The sequence below is a fragment of the Melopsittacus undulatus genome, chromosome 2 (genome assembly GCF_012275295.1).
Source record: "Melopsittacus undulatus isolate bMelUnd1 chromosome 2, bMelUnd1.mat.Z, whole genome shotgun sequence".
Taxonomy (NCBI): domain Eukaryota; kingdom Metazoa; phylum Chordata; class Aves; order Psittaciformes; family Psittaculidae; genus Melopsittacus; species Melopsittacus undulatus.
Genome location: NC_047528.1, coordinates 113,197,161 through 113,217,693, shown reverse-complemented (window position 1 = coordinate 113,217,693; position 20,533 = coordinate 113,197,161). Strand labels below are relative to the sequence as shown.

At 45.6% G+C, this 20,533-nt stretch overlaps 1 protein-coding gene across 5 annotated transcripts; it reads left to right on the top strand.

The window, feature by feature from the left end:
- Positions 1–1,342: 1,342 nt before the first annotated feature.
- Positions 1,343–15,897, top strand: ING4 (inhibitor of growth family member 4). Of its 5 annotated transcripts, none has more exons than XM_034073828.1 (10): positions 1,352–1,418; positions 4,601–4,714; positions 7,084–7,184; positions 12,739–12,810; positions 13,015–13,181; positions 13,373–13,487; positions 13,812–13,920; positions 14,222–14,369; positions 14,753–14,814; positions 14,984–15,897. In XM_034073828.1, exons 3-10 carry the CDS (start codon positions 7,145–7,147, stop codon positions 15,021–15,023), a joined length of 753 nt encoding a protein of 250 aa, XP_033929719.1. In that variant the 5' UTR covers positions 1,352–1,418; positions 4,601–4,714; positions 7,084–7,144; the 3' UTR covers positions 15,024–15,897. The 5 variants fall into 5 exon arrangements, with proteins under 5 accessions (XP_033929722.1, XP_033929710.1, XP_033929719.1 ...); XM_034073806.1 differs by having other exon boundaries at positions 4,601–4,796; XM_031046873.2 differs by lacking the exon at positions 1,352–1,418 and adding an exon at positions 3,740–3,758 and having other exon boundaries at positions 4,601–4,796.
- Positions 15,898–20,533: the final 4,636 nt, after the last annotated feature.

Genomic DNA, 20,533 nt, shown 5'->3' with positions numbered 1-20,533 from the left:
TTAATTAAGAGAGTAAGGCAATTTATACAAGTAAAACCAAGTGTGGTTTAACAGTAATGTTTTGGTAACTGAAGCCAGCTGCTTCATACAGGATTCGAGATGAGTAAGAAATGTGTTTTGAGTCATTAAAAATATGTCATATATAAATGGCTATAGGAATAGGACTGGAAAACATAGAATCTTCAGAACACAGGGGATCTCTAAATTAACCCAATAGTTTAACAGGTAGATGGTTAGTAGTTCTAAGCTGTGATTAATTTTTATAAGAGCACCTCAGTCTTGCATTGCAGGCTGCTGGAGGACTTCATCCCAGTATATCCATATAAATAAGTGTTTTGGAAAACCTTTGGGAGGAAAGAAACAAGGCTGGTCACATCTCATGGCTGGAATCTAGCAGCACCCAATCCTGAGCCATGAGTGTTGTTACACAGTCTGTTAGGGGAAACTTACAGATATAGGGGAGCAGGCAGGAGGAAAGTGGATGAAATGTAACATTTGCCAAAAAAACCCCAGTGCCTCCTAAACTCTATGGGATGCTGAATTAATGCTGACCTATTGACACAACCATCCTGGATATTCCACACCTGAAGGACCAAAAGCAATAAGGTAATTTTGTCTCGGCTCCTTCATAAGGTGTGACCTCATCCTCCTTCCTGAAGAGACCTGGCAGACACCATACCCTGCATGTGCACTCACTAGTAAAGGGCAGGCTGGGGAATGACTCCTGACCGGGAGGATCTCTAACCTAGAGGTGCTAATGATGGATGATCATGAAAGTGTCTGGCGCGGGGGAGAAAAGAGCACGGAGCCACACCTTGAACTTCATTGTTTGTCAGTTGTTAAGTTTGTGCCATGATCATTGTACAGCAAAGGCAGTCTCTGTAGCAGCACAGCAGTAGGTTCTCTTGTCGCTGGCGAGTTACATGGTGAATGAAGAGGACCGTAACAAACTAACAGCACTTCCTCCCCAGATTATCCTCCGGAGTGCCCAGGAGACACCTCCGTAGCCTCCAAAAGACGGAGCCCGTTTCTTTTACTGTGGCGATGAAGGCAGCAGGTATTTACCGGCCTGCTCCCCGCCTCCCCCCGTGCCCTGCAGCCGGGCCGCCCCTCCTAAGCCTCCTGTCTACAACCAGCGGCGGGGCGGCCTGGGCTGCCCCCGCAGGTCACCCTGCCTCCGTCACCCCGGGGCTGCTGAGGCGGCGGCCCGGGAGAAGGGGCAGTCCCACAGGGCCCGAAATGGCGGAGGGAGCGCACGGAAGTGCCCGGGCCGGCGGGCGGAAGCGGCGGCCGCAGCAGGGCAGCGCTGTTTCCGGAGCCGGGGGGGGGGAAGCCCCGGCGTCCGGCTCCCGCCGGAAGCGCCCGTGTGTGCGGGCCCAAGATGGCGGCGGGGATGTACCTGGAGCACTACCTGGATAGTAAGAGCCGCCGGGGGCGGGGCCGGGGCCGCGGCTGGGGCCGCCCTGGCACGGACGGACCGCGGCTCGGGGCGGGGCCCTGCGGGGTCCGAGCTCTGTCTGGGGGCTGACTGCGCCCCTGCCCGCGGCTCTCGCGGCCTGCTCCGAGCCTCACTGGCGGCAGGTAGCCTGGCCCGGCCTGGGGCCTTGCGGAGAGGCCCCGCCCGCCGCGGAGAGGCGACTCGAGGCCGCTTCGAAGTGGCGGCGGTGGCACCGGATGTCCCTGCGCCATGGGGACGGGCTCGGCTGTGGCTCCGATGGTAGCCCAGCCCCGCTGACACCGGCGGCGAGCGTTTGGTTGTCCCCGGAGCAAGGAGCCCAGCGCTGTTTCAGCCGCCTCCTCTCGGGAGCGGCAGCCCGGCTGTCAGTGGCTTTCCCGGGATAGAGTGCCCGGCTGGTGAAATCCAGGCACAGACAGCTTTCGTGTGTGTCGGGAGGTGGTTTAGCTCGCTTCCTGCGCTGTGGTTTTACACGTGCAGTCCTGTCTTGCTGCTCTCTAAACACTAACGGAGTTTGTAGCGTTATCGGAGCCCTTCTTTGAAGTCTTCCTGCCTTACGGTGTTTTGTCAGACTCTGGGGATAAGACTTTTGATGCCTATTTTAGCCCTGTGTTCTTAAAACAGACGAGTAGGCTAATCACAATTGTTTTTGAAGGAATGAACTAACGGTTTAAGAGGTAGTAACCTGTGCTTTGAGGAATGCTGTTTTCACATTTTCATTCTCATCTGCCTCAGCACTAGAGGTGGGGCATCATGTTCATGGGGTGCAGTGGTTAAAGTGTGGTAGTTCTAGTAACGTGTTTTAATTCGCTATACGTGGCCAAGTTAAAGCTCTTGCTATCTATTTGTATATGCTTAGAAACACTGCAGCTTGGTCATTCAGTTGTTTTGCTGCACTGGGTTTCCTCCAGCACAGAGAGGACATGGCATTGATATGGAGGCAAGTGGGTTCAATCTTTGTGTCTGCAGTGCTCCTTTTGTCATTAGGAAAGGAAACCTCTTGAAGATTAAGTTAAGAAAGTTTAAGAACAATAATACATTTAATTGAAAGCTGAAAGAAGCTGGAAGTGAACATGCAAGGATCTAGGAACTGCTAGGAAGGAGGCTGCAAAAGCTAGGAAGAGGAGGTGGATAAGGCAGATTGTTAAGAGGAGCAAGGACTGCTGTTCAAGAGCATATGTTTATCTGCTCTTCTCATTCTGTTGTGGAAGAATGCAGTTGACTCAGGCTCCTCAGCAAAGATGGCCAAGAGCTGGGAGGACAGAGACTAGGCAAGAGAAGAAAGATACAGATGGTGAGGAGTAAGTGTATGGGGTTTGCTATTGAGTGAGCACAAGTGTATTTGGAGTAAGAGCTGCAGTGTGAAGATAAAGAATTGAAAGACAGGGGTTTGCAGATGGTAGGCAAAAATGAGAAATATACACCGCTGAGTTTGGAGGGGTACAGTAGGTACCAAGTCAGAGAGAAAGGAAGTTGTAGAGGAGTTTGCTGGCTAGAGTGCTGCCACCAAAGTCAGACACTTCTGGATTTTGTTGTCACTCTCAGCTACAAGCAGTGACCCCTGTGGAAACTTCTCTGTTCCCCTCAGTAGAAGCATGCAGAGAAAATGTCAGATTTTCTCTCTCAGCTGAAATGTGTGGTCCTGCAATTGTGCTAGACAGTCTTGCCCTGTTGAAGGGTGGATATTAATAAGGGAGTATGGACTGTCATTTTTAAGATGTTTTTCTTTTTTTAAGTATGTGCACAATCTAAAAGTACTTATTTGAGAGAAGAAAAAAGGTTTCTTTCAGAAAAACACGTCATATGAATTGTAATACTTAGAGTTAAAGAACATCTGTCTCAGTCTTCAGTAAGTTAGTTTGCTGATAGGCTTTCCTGGCATGGTTTTGTGATTTTTGACTGTAGTTAATTTTTGCAGTTCCAATAATTAGTCATTGCACCTACAGAGCCTTTCACCTGCCATGCTGAAGTGTTCCCATACTAAAAATTTCTTCTCTGTGTAGATTGCAATTGATGAAATCTGTATCTTCTTTCTGGTAACCTGGGGGGGAGGGGGAGAAGAAAGAAAAGAACTGCCTGTAATAACATCATTTTCAGGTTTCTAATAACCCGTGTTGTTCTTCTCCAAGCCTGCTCTAATCTTCTGACATCCTACTTGAAGTTCTGACTCTCTGAAAATGCATACAGTTCTTTAGTAACCAGTCTTCTTCATGGTACTAACCAAAGTCAGGGTATCGTTCATCTGTTGGGTATGCCCTTATCTCTGTTGACTGTTGCATTTCAGCTGGAAGCTCAGATTCAGGTAACTATCTGCCATGATACTGAAATGATACGGTCTTCTATTTATTAGAAATACAGTCCAGCATCCTTTATCCATCAATTGTATTGCTTGCTCCTAAATGTATTACCCCTGTAAAACTTGATGGAAAGTATTTGCTTGCAGTCAGGCTGTCTCTTGCTGTCCCAGTGGTCTGTTCCTTCCATTCTCGTTCTTCCAGTCTGCAACTCACGTCCAAGTGACTAACTCTTCTTTTGTTGGATCAAGAACTGCTTCTGTGTGATTTGCATGAGTGGTGCAGCCACTGCTGATGGATCTCTATAATGCATTCCAAAGCCTTATGTAGCAGTTTAAAGTCTTTAATATATCTTATGCTTGTTTTCTTATTCTAGCTTGTTATGCATGATACTTCCTGATACCACATCGAGTATTTGATGCAAGCTGTAGTCTTATGACTTAAAAAAGTTATTTTCATTGATGAAATGTATGCTCTTACTACAAAAGGTCCAGTGAGGCAAGTTTACCACTTAGTCTGTGTTGTCGCCCTTGTTTAATTCTTTGAGGTGATCTCAGATCAGCTCTTCCATTTCTTTTCATGCTTGCCTGACAGCATTCAGCCTCCCCCTCCCTCATTCCTTCCCTTTGTTTTTTAAACATTATCTCAGTCTTTAAAAACATTCAGTTCAGTTTTAAAGCAGTTCACTAATGTTAAAAAAAATCCTGAAAATTGAAATAAATAGAGAAGAACCCTTGGTCAGCTCTTCTAAAAATGTCTAATATTTACATGTCCTTCTTGGAATGGAATTCTTTTAGTGTCATAGTGCTAATGCAGACAGTTTTCAGTTATTTTCTTTTTCCTCCCACAGAGATTCTCTTTCATATGGTTTACTGGCTGGATCTGCTCAGGGAATGAATGAGGAGTGTGTGATGAAAGAGGGCAGTTGTTTGTAGGACCTCTTCATATCCTTGAAGAAAGGAAGGTATATAATGAATTAAGTGAAGATTGTAGGAAGAAAAAAAGGTGGTCTCATGGTTGAGGCAGTTGAATACCACTCTGACAAAGTGAGTTTGATGGATTTGTTTATTTGGGGGGGGAGGGGGGTGTCACACTTCTTACAGGTTCTCCTTGCGTGGGCTGTGCTTCCCTCAAATTATGAGTGCAAATTTGTAGTCAGAGCAGCAGATGTGCTGAATGTTCATAGCTGCAACTGAAGTCTGCTCTGAGCAGATAATTCTGAGAAGTCAGGCTATGAAGCATTTTTAGACATTTCAAGAGGTATGTTTGTAATTAGCTGGTCTTCTTGCCTTTAATCTCTTTGCCTCAGTAAATCTCTTGACCTTCATTTTATTGGGAAGGGAAGTAGGCTGCTCCACAGCAGCTTGTGAAAAAGCAGTCTAGTGTCACAATAATGAGCACCTTGAAAAGCTGATTACTAGGTCAGTTTTCAGCTTGGCTTTTGGGCTGTGTATGTGTGACTCTGTATTGAGCAAAGAGAATAAAATAAAACTTTGAATTACTGCTCAGGCCCTAGGGAATGAGAAATACCTTGTATGAAAATCCCATGTGGTTATGTACTTAAAAACTAAATGTCACACTGCACAAGCAGCCTGACAAAGCTCTGTATGCAGCCTCAGTTCATAAATTCTGAGTTTTCTCCTTTGGACATTTAAAGTTCTTTTCCAGGAGATTTTTGTGGAATAGCCAAGTTACCAACAGTTCTCTTAGTAAAAGGTGTCTGGCAGCTTCCTGAGTCTGGTATGTCAGTAGCTTTCATGTCCTTGCTGTAATTTCAAACCTAGGATTAAGCATGCCCTTACCTTTGCTCTAAGCTTTCAATTGCAAAGCGTATCTGTCTGAAATGTATTATGCTCCTAGCAGACGTTTTTGCAGCAGAAAAATATACACATTCCTTCTGTGCTGAACATCCTGATAGGTGAACTCCACTCTGATCACCTTCCTTCCTTCATCCTAGTGAAGCTGCCCCTTCAATGACTATACTGAGCCAAAGGATTTGGGGAAGGGAAAGAAGAGGAATGTTTCTTTTTCCCTTCTTCCCCACTGTTTTTCTTTGAGGAAGTCTTTTTCCTCAGTTTTCTTCAGTGGCTGAAGTTAAGCATGAAAAGATTTCCATCACTTCAAAGATTGTCCTTCTCCTGGTCTCTAAACCATTTTATGCCTGCTTCTGAGGGGAGAAAGCAAGATACTAAAGGGCTTTTCCTCATGCCAAGAAAGCAGTGCAGCTTTAGTAGGGGAATAACTGGGTGCAAAGGAGTTAGAGATGTAGAAAGGAATGGAGGAAGAATAAGAAGGAAACAGTGGTTTGTGATGAGAAGCTTGAATGTGCCTGGAGACTCATTAATTTGTATTTGCTCAAACTTGAGTTACTGTGCTTTGCTTTCATACCGGGTTTAGAAATACTGTAGTGGGGGCTTTGAGGGGGAGAAAGGAAGGGTGACTAATACAGATTTTCCAGATGATGAATTTTCTTCATGTTTGGAATTTTTGAAAGGATTGCAGAGCTTCTTTAGGCACCATTGAAGTACACATATTAGGAAACAGTCCCAAACAGTTTTCTGCAAGTTTCTGTTCATATGTGAATGTGCCATGAGCATAGGGATTGTCTTTACAGTCCAGGGGACTGCTCTACAACCACATATATTTTCTACCCTCAGTGCTTTCTAGGTTTATCCACCTAGTGGGTATTAGAATAAAGTAAGTATACTTAGTGACAACACACAGGTTTATTTTTTTTATGGCCTCAGAATGAAGGCATGTAGCTCTCCTCAACTGTCTGGCATCTGAATTTATTACAAAGTGACATCTCCACTCACCTACCTATGTTCTACTGCTGAGGACGTCTGCCCAGTTGCTCACATAGCTGAGGTGGATGGAAAGGTCATGTTTGTGGGGTGCACTTTCTCAAACAGCACCTTCCCTGCTGGTTCCAGTTAACACTGTCCACAACATATGACCTACCTGGACTGATGAGGCTATTGCTTTAGTTGCCTTGCAAATGGGGAGTACACATTGTGTCAGTTGGGAAGTGTGTGCCAGACTGGAAGGAAGTTCAAATTTCCCTATGGCTGAACTGGTCTGTTACTGAGTAAATGTCACCATGAGATGTTGGTAAGGAATGATAACAAAACAATAAAAAGTGTTTCCATCTTCCTCCACCCCAAACCTCTGAGGAGCTAGATTCTGCAGTCATTTGGTCTAAATTAGACCTAAATGCTTGGGAGAGTAGTGAGCAGAGGGCTAGTAGTAACCTTGGTGAGTTTAAGAAGTAGAAGGATGTCACTGGCCTGTCTACTTGGATGGCTGCTTGATATTAATTCCATTGTCTTGGAGGCCACCAGTCAGGACCTGTTCCAGGAGCAGACACTAGGACATATCTGCCTCAGTGAAGAGGATGATGGAGACAACAGACTTAGATGAGGAGTCCTCAGCTGGTAAGTTACCATGGTACTGTGTAGTAATTTTCTTTTGGATTTTTTCCCTTTTTTATACTGACTAGGGAGGCCTCAGGTTTCCTTTGCTCCTTCCACTTGCGTATGTAAATAGGCACATAGTGTTGCACCAGTCCAGGGCTTGTCAATACTAGGAAACTTCTGTCAACAGAAGCACAGAGCAACAGAAGCAGCATATGCCATCTCGAAAGTCATCTTTTTGTCCTACAACTGACATGGGAATGTCTTTTAATTCCTTGATAACGTTAGTTAACCCTGTAAAATAGGATTATTCTTTTGGAATAGCTGCATCTGTCTGGATTTTCCTCTGTAGAGCCTCATCAAATGAGGGCATGATGTGCATTGTCATCTTAATACAAGATGAGAGGGCATGGGTGTGATGTCAGGACTTGCTGTAGGCCAGCCCTTCATTTATTCCCAGTCCTGGCTGCATTCCAAATTCCACAGCAGTTCTTTTATCCCTTGCTTTGCCTCCTGTCATTACTCTCATCCCCTCTGCAGCGTAGCATGCAGCCATACCCTCCCATTCATGCCTCTACGATTTCTCACGCCATACTGCAGATATGCAAATGTCTTAAGTTGTTATAGCATAGCGAAAGATGCCTTTCACCTTCCTGAGACTTTGGATTAGTTGCATGTATGATGCAGCATACATGATCTGTAGAAAATTACAAAAGATCTCATGCAGGGGAGAGAATTTGGTGATTCATAGTGTGGCGTAGCCCACGCTAAGTGAATACATTTATTATTGTTAATGACCAGCTCATCCAAAATTGGTTTTGTTGTTGACCAGTGTTTTTATCAGAGTTGATGCAAGATGGCTTTACAAGACAAAGCATACTACATTTCCTCTGCATTTTTTCACTTGCCCAACAGCAAATGTGATGTGACCATTTTGGCAAACAGCCCTGTGATCTCTTTGGTGGTGGTCCCTGCCTTTGCAGGTCTGTTACTGGCTGGGAATGCCTGGGGTGGTGCAAGTCTCATTTGACATGTCAGTCTTCCAGTCCCTCCAAGCTTCTGAAATCAAAGGTTAATCTTTAACACAGCAAGAAAGATCTCTTTTGTGAGACTTAACAACATTGCCTACTGTTTTGGCTTTGGATACTGTAGCATTAAACTAATAATAAGACAACAAAAGGAGCCCTCTCTCCTCAAGAAAAGGGTCCACTCTCTGAGGTAGTATTAGGTTTCTGTGGCTGGTATATTGACTGTCCTTGCTGACTGATACCTGTTTCTTTGGACAGATCCTGAAGCAGATGCACCTCATGACACCCCACATGTGTTTTTATAAAGAAATAGATAAAATGATAGTAATTGGAGGGGAAGGAGGGTGGTGATGGATTCTGACTTTTGGAGAGTGAGAATGTGTGTTTCTGAAGGGACAAGGCATCATGGTTACGGATGCCTGCAGAGGAATGAATGAGGGAAGGAATGATAAGGAAAGAATAAAATATATTAGAAAAGAAAGGGAGTAGTGAAGGGTTAAGAATTAAGGAAAGGAAAGATGAAGTTAGGTAGAGAGACCTTAGCTTGTGTCAACTTAAAACAGGGTAAGAAAAGGAAGAAGTGGGAAGAATCTCAGTGAGAGACCTGTGCTGATGATTTTCAGGCTAATCATGCTGTGGGAGGAATGAGTGGGGCACAGTGGGGCTGCACGTGGCTGTATGGACCTGTGCACATGGACATAGTTGCACTGATGCCAGCCCACACTTTGGGCCAGGCTGCCAGCCGCTTTCTTCACTGTACATCTTCACCATCCTCCTCTTCCTCTCCTGCTGCCATTTCATGTAAAAAGAGGCTCTCAATTTTCTTTAGTTTTCTGTGGGGTTGTTGCCTGTCTGACGCAGAGTGACTGCTGCCTGCTGTAGTGATCAAGGAGGCCTCGAGGGTGGTTTTCCTTTACTGTGATCCATTTCAGAATGTGAGAATTATCTGGGTATTTTATGATAGATAGTATTCAGTCATTTAAAGTTCAGGTGCATCTTACAATAAGAGCACATTCACTGTAAAAAGAGGAGGAAGCAAAATTCCATAAGTAACAGGAATGTTTTGAAAAAGACTGAGTAAAGTGTTGCACTGGTAGGAATAAGGAAATGGAAACTTAACTCTTAGGCTTGTTTTGGTTTTTTCAATGGGACTGTAAGGGTGGTGATGTCCAGTCACTAGCACAGCACAAGCCAAGCAATTCCAGCAAGTGTTCTGACCAGTGTAATAAAATTCTGTGATGCAGAGCATCACTTCTGTATAAGAGTATGCAAGAGCTTTTGAGTTAAGCTGCAGACAGCAGAAAACTTTCTCATAGTTAGACAAAACTATATACAATACAAATAGTTTGTTGCTCAGTTAAAACTTGCTTAGTTGCAGCTTTATCTTGCTGTGCTTTTTGTTCTTGCCACACTCTCCAGATCATAATTTGTAGTTGTGCACTCGGCTTCCTCCCTCTTTCAGATGAATAGATAAAGTGTCTTTATACCAGTTCTGATTGTAAAGTCACTGTACTGTCACTTGTTTCATTTTCTCCCAATTTACTGATGAAGCAATTACAGAACATTGGTCCAATAACAGAGTTGCAGGTGGAACATTTTGCTGCAGTTTTAGGAAATCTTGCTGGGTTTAGCAGAGGAGGAATTCAAATGACAGGGGTTTGTCTCATCAGTCCCTGTGGAAACCTTGCCCAGCTAATGAGCCTCTGGAAGATCAGTGCTCATACATGTTTAACTGTGTCTGTGCTCAGTGTCTGCTAGGCCAGAGACGGAGCTGGGTGAAGCCTCACTGGTGCTGCCAAGGGCTGCTGGGAGCAGAGGGCTCTGCATGTGGGGAGAAGGGGTAACCAGGCTGCAGGCACTGGGATAGGTGGCATGTGCTCTGAAGGATTGATGACATGGGCTGAAAAGATGAGACCAGGCATGTAGAGGCAAAGGGAAGACAGAGGCTTCCCAGATGAGGGCATCTGCTGGTGGCACATTTTTTACACTAACAGCTCGAAAAACTAGAGCATAGAATAATAGAATGGTTAGGGTTGGAAAGGACCTTAAAGATCATCCAACCTCCCTGGTCCCTTTCAGGTTCTGGCACAGAAGCAAAGTCCTGCCTGTGTTTCTGCTGTGAAAAGATCACTGTGATATGTGACCAGAACCTTATGTAGAGTGGTTCTGCTCGGACAATAGCATCCTACTGGTTTTTGTGCAAGCTCAGGTGCTCACTGTCTAAAGGTTTCTAGCCTGGCTGAGGGAAAACTGGCTACACCCAGCAGAATTTGTGCTTTTACCGATTTTCCTTTTTAGAAAAAGAAATTACATTAATCCTTTTCTAAAACTACAAAATCAAGAATTCAGAAGTTGAGATCTTCCAGCATTGATAAACTCAGTGTACACTTGACATATTGTGTACAGTCCAAGAACAGAAGCTGTTTTTCTCTAGAGAATACCTGTCTTGTCTTCTGCAGGGGGTGCTTTGGAGAGGAATGGAAAGTAGCATGCTGCAGTATAATCCATGTTTCGTTTGTTGTATACACTGAGAGGTTTGGACTTAACAAGACTGGGGATTGCGGGAAAGAAAAAGGCATGGTCTTGAGATTCCTAAACTGGATTTCATCCTTGCCATACATTCCCTTTGTAAGCAATGATAATCTTCAGCACTGTCTCCCTTTTGTCTTCTGAGTTGTGTTTTTGAGCTGTAGGGATGTGATCTGGTAGTCAGCTGCTTGCACCTTGTGTGAAGTCCGTCATGGACAAACATGGAAGTATTGTATTTGGGAATGCACAGCCTTCAGTTTGCCACTTCCTCATTTTTTGGTTTTGTTCTGTTAACTGTCCCTGAATGTAGGGGCCAATGTGTATTGTATGTGCTGTGTGATTGTGTGCTTGAGGACACCTGCTATCTGAGCATTGTTAAGATGTTTACATTAGAAATGACAACAAAACTCTGTTGAAGTAATAGCTTCATTACTTAGAAGGATTCTGTATGTAATTTTGTATGTTCCATTTGTGCAAGAAAGAAGTTAAAGGACCAGCTTCTGAGCAGAGTGAGGCACACACAGTGGGCTTACTTCATGGCCCTGTGTAGTGCTTGTTACAACCTGCCATTTGCATACAGACCTTTCAGGGGAGTGCCTCTGCTGTAGAAACATGTGGCAGGGACAGTAGAGACTGCTGCTGGGAATGATGTCTTGGATGGTTTTGATGCTGGGTAGACACAGTTCACACTCCCTATGTATTGGAGAGTGGGTTCAGGAAGCAGACATGCTTGTGTTTCTGAAAAGGTTTTTCCCCAACCTTTCTGTATTTTATTTGTTTTTAATTAGGTATAAAGGTGACAATAACCAAGCTTGGACTTGAGGTCAGTGCAGTGACACCAGCTCTTGCTTTAATTAGACAGGCATGGAAAAATGAGAATTGTTTTTGTCAGCTTTGTCACTTGAGCATCTGGTGATGCCTAGGGCGTGAGTAGCATAGCACACTGAAAATTAACTATCAACTTCACATTGCTCATTCTGAGCTCTACAAACATTTATTATTCACAATGTATAGTAGCATCCTTCCAGGTGTTGGACAGACCACACTGAGATTACAGTGCAGAAGGCAAAACAAGGAACATGTGACATAGGGTTAAGACTGCTGTTCACCACTCCTTGTCCTGTCCCAGATTTGGTCTTTGGCTCTTCACAAAGTGTCTCCTGTCCCCAATATGTAAAATGGATGCACTAAAATGGACTCACTTTTCAGTGAATTAGCATTCAGTCAACTTCAATTTGTACATCCTTGTATAGAAATAACTAAATGGCATTAGTTACCAGCTGCTGTACTATTTTTTTCCATTATTGAATGGAGTTCTCGTATGGATACATTGGACTTTTTCAGCCTGGAGAAGGCTCCAGGGAGACCTTAGAGCAGCTCCCAGTGCCTAAAGGGGTTACAAGAAACGTGGGGAGGGGCTTTGAACAAAGGCCTGTAGGGACAGGCCAAGGGGAATGGCTTTAACCTGACAGAGGGGAGATTTAGATGGTCTCTTAGGCAGAAGCTCTTCCCTGTGGGGGTGTTGAGGCGCTGGCACAGGGTGCCCAAAGAAGCTGTGGCTGCCCTGTCCCTGGCAGTGTTCAAGGCCAGGTTGGATGGGGTGTGGAGGAAGCTGCTCTAATGGAAGGTGTCCCTGCCCATGGCAGGGGGTTGGAACTGGATGAGCTTCAAGGTCTGTCCCAACCCAAGCCAGTCTGGGATTCTATGATTCTATATTATAATGACTGACTTTACAAATTCTGGTTTTCTGCTTTCTTAATGTAGGCCTTTATGCTTGACAGCAGTTTTCCGTTATCTAATATTTATTATAGAACTATGCTCCTGGATTAAATACATCATGTTTTTATAATCTGTCTCCTTTAGAGTTGACAACAAAGGGAAGCACACTACTGTGCACCAGGAAAGGGTGTTGGGAATCACTGGAGTAGTGTATGTGTTGTTATATCAGTTACCTTTGTTCCTGCCTTCACATCATGGACAGGAACCTGACTTCTCCGTGTATCCTCCTTTCCCTGCAGGTATTGAGAACCTGCCATTTGAATTGCAGAGAAACTTCCAGCTCATGCGAGACCTGGATCAGAGAACAGAAGGTGAGGCTTAGAGATGGTTTTGTTGGTGAGACAGGAAGGATGCAGCTTGGCTAGTTTTTTCCTTTCTTTGCCTTGATCAGTGGAGATCTCAGGGCAGGGGAGGAAGCCTACAGCTGCTCTTGATCCTTCAGCCTCTCTTAATGGAGGGCTGTAGTGTATGGGCATATGTGTGTACATATGTATTTAATGGTGAACTTGTTTCAGACCTCAAGTCGGAGATCGATAAGTTGGCCACAGAGTATATCAGCAATGCACGGACTTTGTCTTCGGAGGAAAAACTGGGGCTTCTCAAGCAAATCCAGGAGGCCTATGGGAAATGCAAGGAGTTTGGGGACGACAAGGTTCAGCTGGCTATGCAGACCTATGAGATGGTATGGATGGAAGTGTCTAGTGTTTACCGTGTGAAAGGCTGTGCTAAAGACCCCAGTCTTGGAAGGCCCTGATCTCTTTTTAGGCCCTACCCACTCTTGCTTCTCAGCTCTTTAGTGCAAGCCCCATGCCCTCTCCTCTTTGCCCTCTTGGGCTGTGTTGTGTGGTAGCTCACGGTCCCTCATCTTTGCAGGTGGATAAGCACATCCGTCGGCTGGACACAGACCTCGCTCGCTTTGAAGCAGACCTGAAGGAGAAGCAGATAGAGTCGAGTGACTATGACAGTTCTTCCAGCAAGGGCAAGAAGAGTGAGTACCACCACTGGGCTGCAGATTGATACAGGAGGCAGCCAAGTGACTATGGAAGTGGTGGGGATGAAGGCAGGCACTGGAATGGTACAGATCAAAGACTGTTACGCTGGAATCTGAAGGACAGGTAAAAAGATGGTGACCTGGGCTCTTCTTGGGTGTGAGCATATTCAAGGCTGCTAGATAAAATTAAGATGGGGTGCATGGCCCAAAGCCAATATACACTCTGAAATGGGAGTGTATTTTAGTGATGGAGAGGTTGTTACTATCAGGTGTCTATTTTGGTAGGGTGGCAGTTGAACCACCTTTGTTTCTTCTTACCAGAGGGCCGAGCCCAAAAAGAGAAGAAAGCTGCCCGTGCTCGCTCTAAAGGGAAAAACTCTGATGAGGAAGCACCAAAAGCTGCCCAAAAGAAACTGAAGCTTGTCCGCACGTAAGTGTTTTAAGAGATTTGTGGGAATGAGGAGCAGCACTACAAATCAGACCAAGGAGGCCTAGCCAACCTCCCTGCAAAGGATCTGGCCCACACCCAAACTAGACAGTGTCTGTTTTGGGGAAGCAGGATGAAGGAGACCTTTTAATTCTTTCAGAGGAGTGTGGCATGAAGGGGAAGGCAGGTCACTCAGTGAACTTGGGTGTATGAACTGTCTCTAGCAAACAAGGACATTGTCTTGGGAGAAATGAAGGGACACAAAGCCAGTTATTTTGCTGACCTACTTTATTCCTGTCTACAGTAGCACAGAGTATGGGATGCCTTCAGTCACCTTTGGAAATGTGCACCCTTCGGATGTACTGGATATGCCGGTTGACCCCAATGAGCCTACTTACTGCCTCTGCCACCAGGTCTCCTATGGGGAGATGATTGGCTGCGACAACCCAGATGTAAGAGCCTGCTCTTGGTGTAAATGGTGGAGAGAGTCTTGCACAGAAAGTCTTGTCCTGCTCAGGCAGGGCCTGATACAGCAAGCAGTGACAAGAAGAGGGCTTACCTCAGGTGGTGTGGACGGGTGGAAGAGTGGTTTACTAGGACTTAAGTGCCTCTTCAAGTTTTCCTTGAAATGATAGGTTGTTTTCTTGCCCCCACACTTAGAAAGAGAAAAGGGGAGTTCTTGCTAACAATGTATAGGTTGGGTTTGAGTCTTCATTCCCTGATCACTGCTAGGGATTTAGGAGTCTGTGATCTAATGTTGGGAAATTCTTGTAGCCCAGAAGGAATGATTTCAGAAGACAATGGCTTTTTAACTGACTGCTCTCTGTCCCAACAGTGTTCCATTGAATGGTTTCATTTTGCTTGTGTGGGTCTGACAACAAAACCAAGAGGAAAATGGTAAGTGAACAAGCAACATGGAGAGCACATTGGTCTTTGGGAAGGGGAGGTCCTGAGTGGCAGAAGAGAGGCTTTGTCAGGGACCTTGGAAAAGGTCCTTTGGGACTGTATGTTCACGGTTCATGTCATGCCCTAAAATCCTAAAGGCTTTTACTTCCCTTTCTATCAGGTTCTGCCCTCGCTGTTCCCAGGAGAGGAAGAAGAAGTAAAATCCCATGAGCCCTCAGTCCTGCTGCAGGAGCTTTCTTCCCCCTGTCAGGGCCTCGTCCCAGCTCCCCCAGCCCTTGAGGCCTTGGCTGGGGGGAGTCTTGCCCTGTTTGTGGTTTGGGCCCTTCCTGGAATGGTGTGTACCCTCGCGGTGGCTTCTGTGTTCTGTATCCCTGGGTGCTTCCGAATCCTTAAGAGGGGTCTTCTCTGTGTACTATTCCAAACAGGTCTCTGAGCCTCAAAGGGAATGAATGAGGGCACCAGGGTAGCCACCAGATTCCCAGGGATTCAGGTAGCCCCTGATTTTCCTTGGCTTTCCTTCAGCCTCCTCAGAGTTCATTGCCTACTCTCTGCTTAGAGAACAAGGCTATGGGATGGGGGAAGGAAAGGAGGTAAGTCTTCAGCATTTTAGGTCTTTGATTTTCCTGGATTTTTTTTTTCAGGAGAGAGGGAGTAACCAGGCCACTTCTTAATCTAGTGGGCTGGTTGAGAGAATGCAAACCTAATGTACTCCCTATCTTTAACCATTCCACTACTGGCATTGAGCAGCCTCTTTTGTTGGGGAGAGGAGGAAAGAAAGTGTTTAGAACTAGTTTTGTCTCTCTTATTCCTGGGGTAAAACCTGCGGGTCTGGGAATCACATTATGTGAAGAAGGAAGAATTTCTGACCACACAGGGAGAAACGGCTTGATCTAGCCTGTCTTCCAGCTCCAAAATTCTGCCTTCCTTATTGTGCAGTGGTGCTTCTCCATTATGTTGATGATGGGAAGTTTAGGGATTCAGATCCCACTTGTATAATACAGAGTTAAATAAAGTTCATTGAAACAAATACTCTTGTTTGCCTTGCTGTCACCTCCAAAATAAACTGCAGCAATTAGTCTCTTCAGTTATTCCTTCTCTTGCAGCTCTGCTTTTGCATTAAATTATGAATGTGGTACAGCTTTTTCATCTAATAATCCTGAACAGTGTTATAAGTGACATTCTGCCTAAATCAGGCTTGGAAATGTCCTAATGTACTTAGAATCATAGAATAGTTAGGGTTGGAAAGGACCGTAAGATCATCCAGTTCCAACCCCCCTGCCATGGGCAGGGACACCTCACACTAAACCATATCACCCAAGGCTTTATCCAACCTGGTCTTGAACACTGCCAGGGATGGAGCATTCACAACCTCCCTGGGCAACCCATTCCAGTACCTCACCACCTTAACAGTAAAGAATTTCTTCCTTAAATCCAATCTAAACCTCTGCTGTTTAAGTTTCAACCCGTTACCCCTTGTCCTGTCACTACAGTCCCTAATGAATAGTCCCTCACCACCATCCCTGTAGGCTCCCTTCAGACACTGGAATGCTGCTATGAGGTCTCTACGCAGCCTTCTCTTCTCCAGGCTGAACAGCCCCAACTTTCTCAGCCTGTCTTCATATGGGAGGTGCTCCAGTCCCCTGATCATCCTCGTGGCCTCCTCTGGACTTGTTCCAACAGTTCCATGTCCTTTTTATGTTGAGGACACCAGAACTGCACACAATACTCCAAGTGACGTCACACGAGAGCAGAGTAGAGGGGCAGGATCACCTCCTTTGACCTGCTGGTCACACTCCTTTTGATGCAGCCCAGGATACAGTTGCTTTCTGGGCTGTGAGTGCACACTGAAGCTGGCTCATGTTCATTTTCTCATCAATCAACACCCCCAAGTCCTTCTCCACAGGGCTGCTCTGAATTTCCTTTTTGCCCAACCTGTAGCTGTGCCTGGGATTGCTCCGACCCAGGTGTAGGATCTTGCACTTGGCTTGGTTAAACTTCATGAGGTTGGCATCAGCCCACCTCAGAAGTGTGTCAAGGTCCCTCTGGATGGCATTCCTTCCCTCCAGCGTATCAGCTGAACCACACAGCTTGGTGTCATTGGCAAACTTGCAGAGGGCACACTCAATCCCACTGTCCATGTCACTGACAAAGATGTTGAACAAGACCAGTCCCAACACCGATCCCTGAGGGACACCACTCGTTACTGGTCTCCAGCCAGACATTGAGCCATTGACCACAACTCTTTGCTTGTGGCCATCCAGCCAGTTCTTTATCCACCAAGTGGTCCACCTATCAAATTGATGTCTCTCCAATTTAGAGACAAGGATGTCGTGTGGGACAGTGTCAAACGCTTTGCACAAGTCCAGGTCGATGATGTCAACTGCTCCACCCCTGTCCATCAGTTCCATAGCCCCATCATAGAAGGCCACCACATTGGTCAGGCAGGATTTCCCCCTAGTGAAGCCCTGCTGGCTGTCACCAAGCACCTTGTTGTTTTACATGTGCCCTAGCATGCCTTCCAGGAGAATCTGCTCCAAGATTTTGCCAGGCACAGAGGTGAGACTGACTGGTCTGTAGCTCCCTGGGTCATCCATTTTCCTCTTCTTGAAAATGGGGGTTATATTTCCCTTTTTCCAGTCATCGGGAACTTCACCTGACTGCCATGATTTTTCAAATCTGATGGCCAGTGGCTTAGCAGCTTCATTCACCAGCTCCTTCAGGACCCACGGATGGATTTCATCAGGTCCCATGGACTTGTGCACGTTCAGGTTCTTAAGATGGTCTCGAACCAGATCCTCTCGTACAGTGGGCCCAAGGTCTTCATTCTCACAATCCCTGTGTCCGCCTTCCAAGACTTGGGTGCTGCGTTCCCTAGGCAGGATTTTAACCAATCAGGGCTGGTGCTGCTCCTCCTGGCCCCGCCCCCAGTGAGTCAGCTCTCGCGTGAGCTGAGCTGAGGCTCCTGGGTAAGTTCTGGCGGGAACTTGAGGCTCTCTCCTCAGCGGCTCTTGTCGCTCTGAGGTGAGGCTCCTGGACGCTGATCTCCCGCCGCTCCGCTCTGGTGTTGCAGGTGTCCTCTCACAAGGTACTCACCTCAGCAACTTGGAAAAGGTTCCTAAGCTTTCTAGTGACTGTGAAAAATATCTGCCCCTTCAGTCATGCCCTCACAAGGTACATTTATTGCATTTCTGTTGGTGTTTACTTCATCAGTTGTCTTCTCTTAATTGAGGAGAGGTGGAGGTTATAGAAGGCCAACCCTCACTGTGGCTGTTGGGCAGTACAGCTGAGAAAACAAGCCAGCAGCACAAACCACACACATCCAAGAACGTGGGTAGGTTTTCCAGATATCCCGATAGCTTCCACCTTGGATCATCTTGGTGCCAGAAACTCCAGCTGCTGTTACCAAGATAATGTAAGGCTCCGAAACAATTACTGAAGATGAGTCTCTCTGTGTAGTGTGTGGTGACTGTGAGGAGATGATCCATACTGAAGTGCCCCTTTATCAGCTCCGTAGGCATGGCCTAGAGATTGATGAGCTTGAATCTCTCTTTCCTGCTTGTTTCTGCTACTTAAGAGGGTTTAAGCTTTTCGCCTGAAATATGAAGTGGTTTTTCCTCATAGCTAACTTGTATGAGGACTATGCATTTTTCTTCTTGCAGTCATGAAGCCAAAGTTCTTCTAGGGGTTCATTATTAAGACCAGTCAGAGGACTGTGTAGGTAAAAAGCAATGCTACTCTAACCTTGTACGGCCACCATGCCCAAGCCTTCAGCTCACAAGCTGGTGTTGAGTCTTCTGTTCCAGTGAGTTAGCATTCAGGCAGTCTTCGCTTTTGTGTCGAAGAGAGGTGCTCGGCTTCCCATTTTGCACAGAAGTAAAACAGAGGTAAGTTCTTACCCAGGCTACAGCTCATACAGTCTGTGGTGCTACAGTCTGGATCCCAGTCCCCAGATTGTCTTAGACCATTTTTTGGGGGCTTCCTCCCTGAAACAGACAGGAAGTATATTCTGGAAGATGTTGGTTGTGTGTCTGGTACAGCCTTTGTAACAGGAGGCACTGTGCCATCTTAAAATAGGTGAGAAGGCTGTGGGTGCTCAACTAACAGCAAATGGAGGATGTGGTCTGAACTTGGGAATGGGCTTTGGACAAAGTGAGAGGGTGATAACAGATGCCAGCACTCCTCTTAAGTGGTTTGGTTTTGATGGACACTGGATTGTAGTGGCCTCTAATAGCCATGCAATGGCTATAGTTCTCTAGGAGCTGTGTGCCAGAGAGGTGTTTGAAGAGGTGGCCATGTAATGAAGTCTCTGCTGCACACCACACCGGGAAGGTGATGGCCTATTCAGGTGCTGCTTACTTGGCAGGATTAACTGTCCAGAGTAATACAAGTCTCGGGTCTTCTACAGTCAGTGTAGGATGATGAGAGGGGGGAGCTACACCAGAATACTCCTGTTTTCAGGCCAAAGCTTGGCCACAGGGTTACTATGGTGCTTCCTGGCACACTGAGAATTGGAACATTCTGATGGCTTGATGCAAAACGCCCCAGGAACATCTAGGCTGGGTTCTGATTCAGCGCCAGAAAATGTTGCGGGGGGAGGCTCCACTGACCTGCCATTCTGCCATTGCATCTTGCCTCTGTCCAACAAAGAGATGCTTCAACCAGCAGCATTCAAGGCACATTTACTGTAGCTGAGGGAATGCTCTGACATAGGAAGAGGAAACTTGGACTAAAAATTGAGACTTTTTTAATGGCTGACAAGTATAAATGCAAATGAAAGGATGTTAAAAGCTAACCTTGGAAGAGAGGGGAGAAGAGCAATAACTGTGCAGTCTTTAATCACCAAAGGAAGAAAATAAAAGAATCAGTAGAAGTCAAAAATGGCAAAGTACAAAAATGAAGCCATTGGGAACAAAGCCTGTAAGCGACAAGGCTACAAACATAAGCAGCTTTTTTTAGAATGCCTTTTGTTCTGGGTATAATTGAACATGGCACGTGTCCATTACCAACTGCAGCCAGCAGAATTGTTTCTAATGAGAGGAGGGGGAAGTGTTCTGTAAATATTTATTCTGTGTTGGTGCTGGTGTCCTATGGGATGAGGCACTTCCTAGGCAAACAGTAAGGAAGATTTTAAATAGCATCTACTGGGGCAAAGGCTTTTTTTGATCAGTGTTCTTCAGTAAATGGTGCTTGTCAGCCTGTGAAAGCCACCCGAAGGCATCCATGGTCTGCTCTCTGTCAGGTTCTGGCCTGCCAAGGAAAGCCTACAAGGCTGGAAAAGAGCCAACTCTGTGCTGGCCCTTAACAATGGATGTGTAGAAGGCTGCCACTGCAGTCCAGATGTGAAATACTGAAACAACAGAGAAGTAAATTGCTTCTTTCTAAACCAAGCAGGAAATCCAGGTCAACAACAAAATAAAATCAGGTTAAGTAGAAGTAGCAAAAAATGGTCAGTCAAAAATGACTTGATTTATTTTTAAGATCACTGTAAATCATTACCTGTATCACTGCAGTGGTATGAGATCTGAAAAAGTTTACTTCTAGACTTAAAGTGCTTAAAGAGGGGATACACTAAGTTAAAGTAATCATGAAGTCCTTTAAAGAACTGTCTAGCTTGCAGATTTCTGGAACAGCTGTCAGTGCAACATAAACACTTTCTAAAATGGAGCTGGAGAAATTGCCCTTTAGAGTGATTGGAAATAACCTAGTTGAT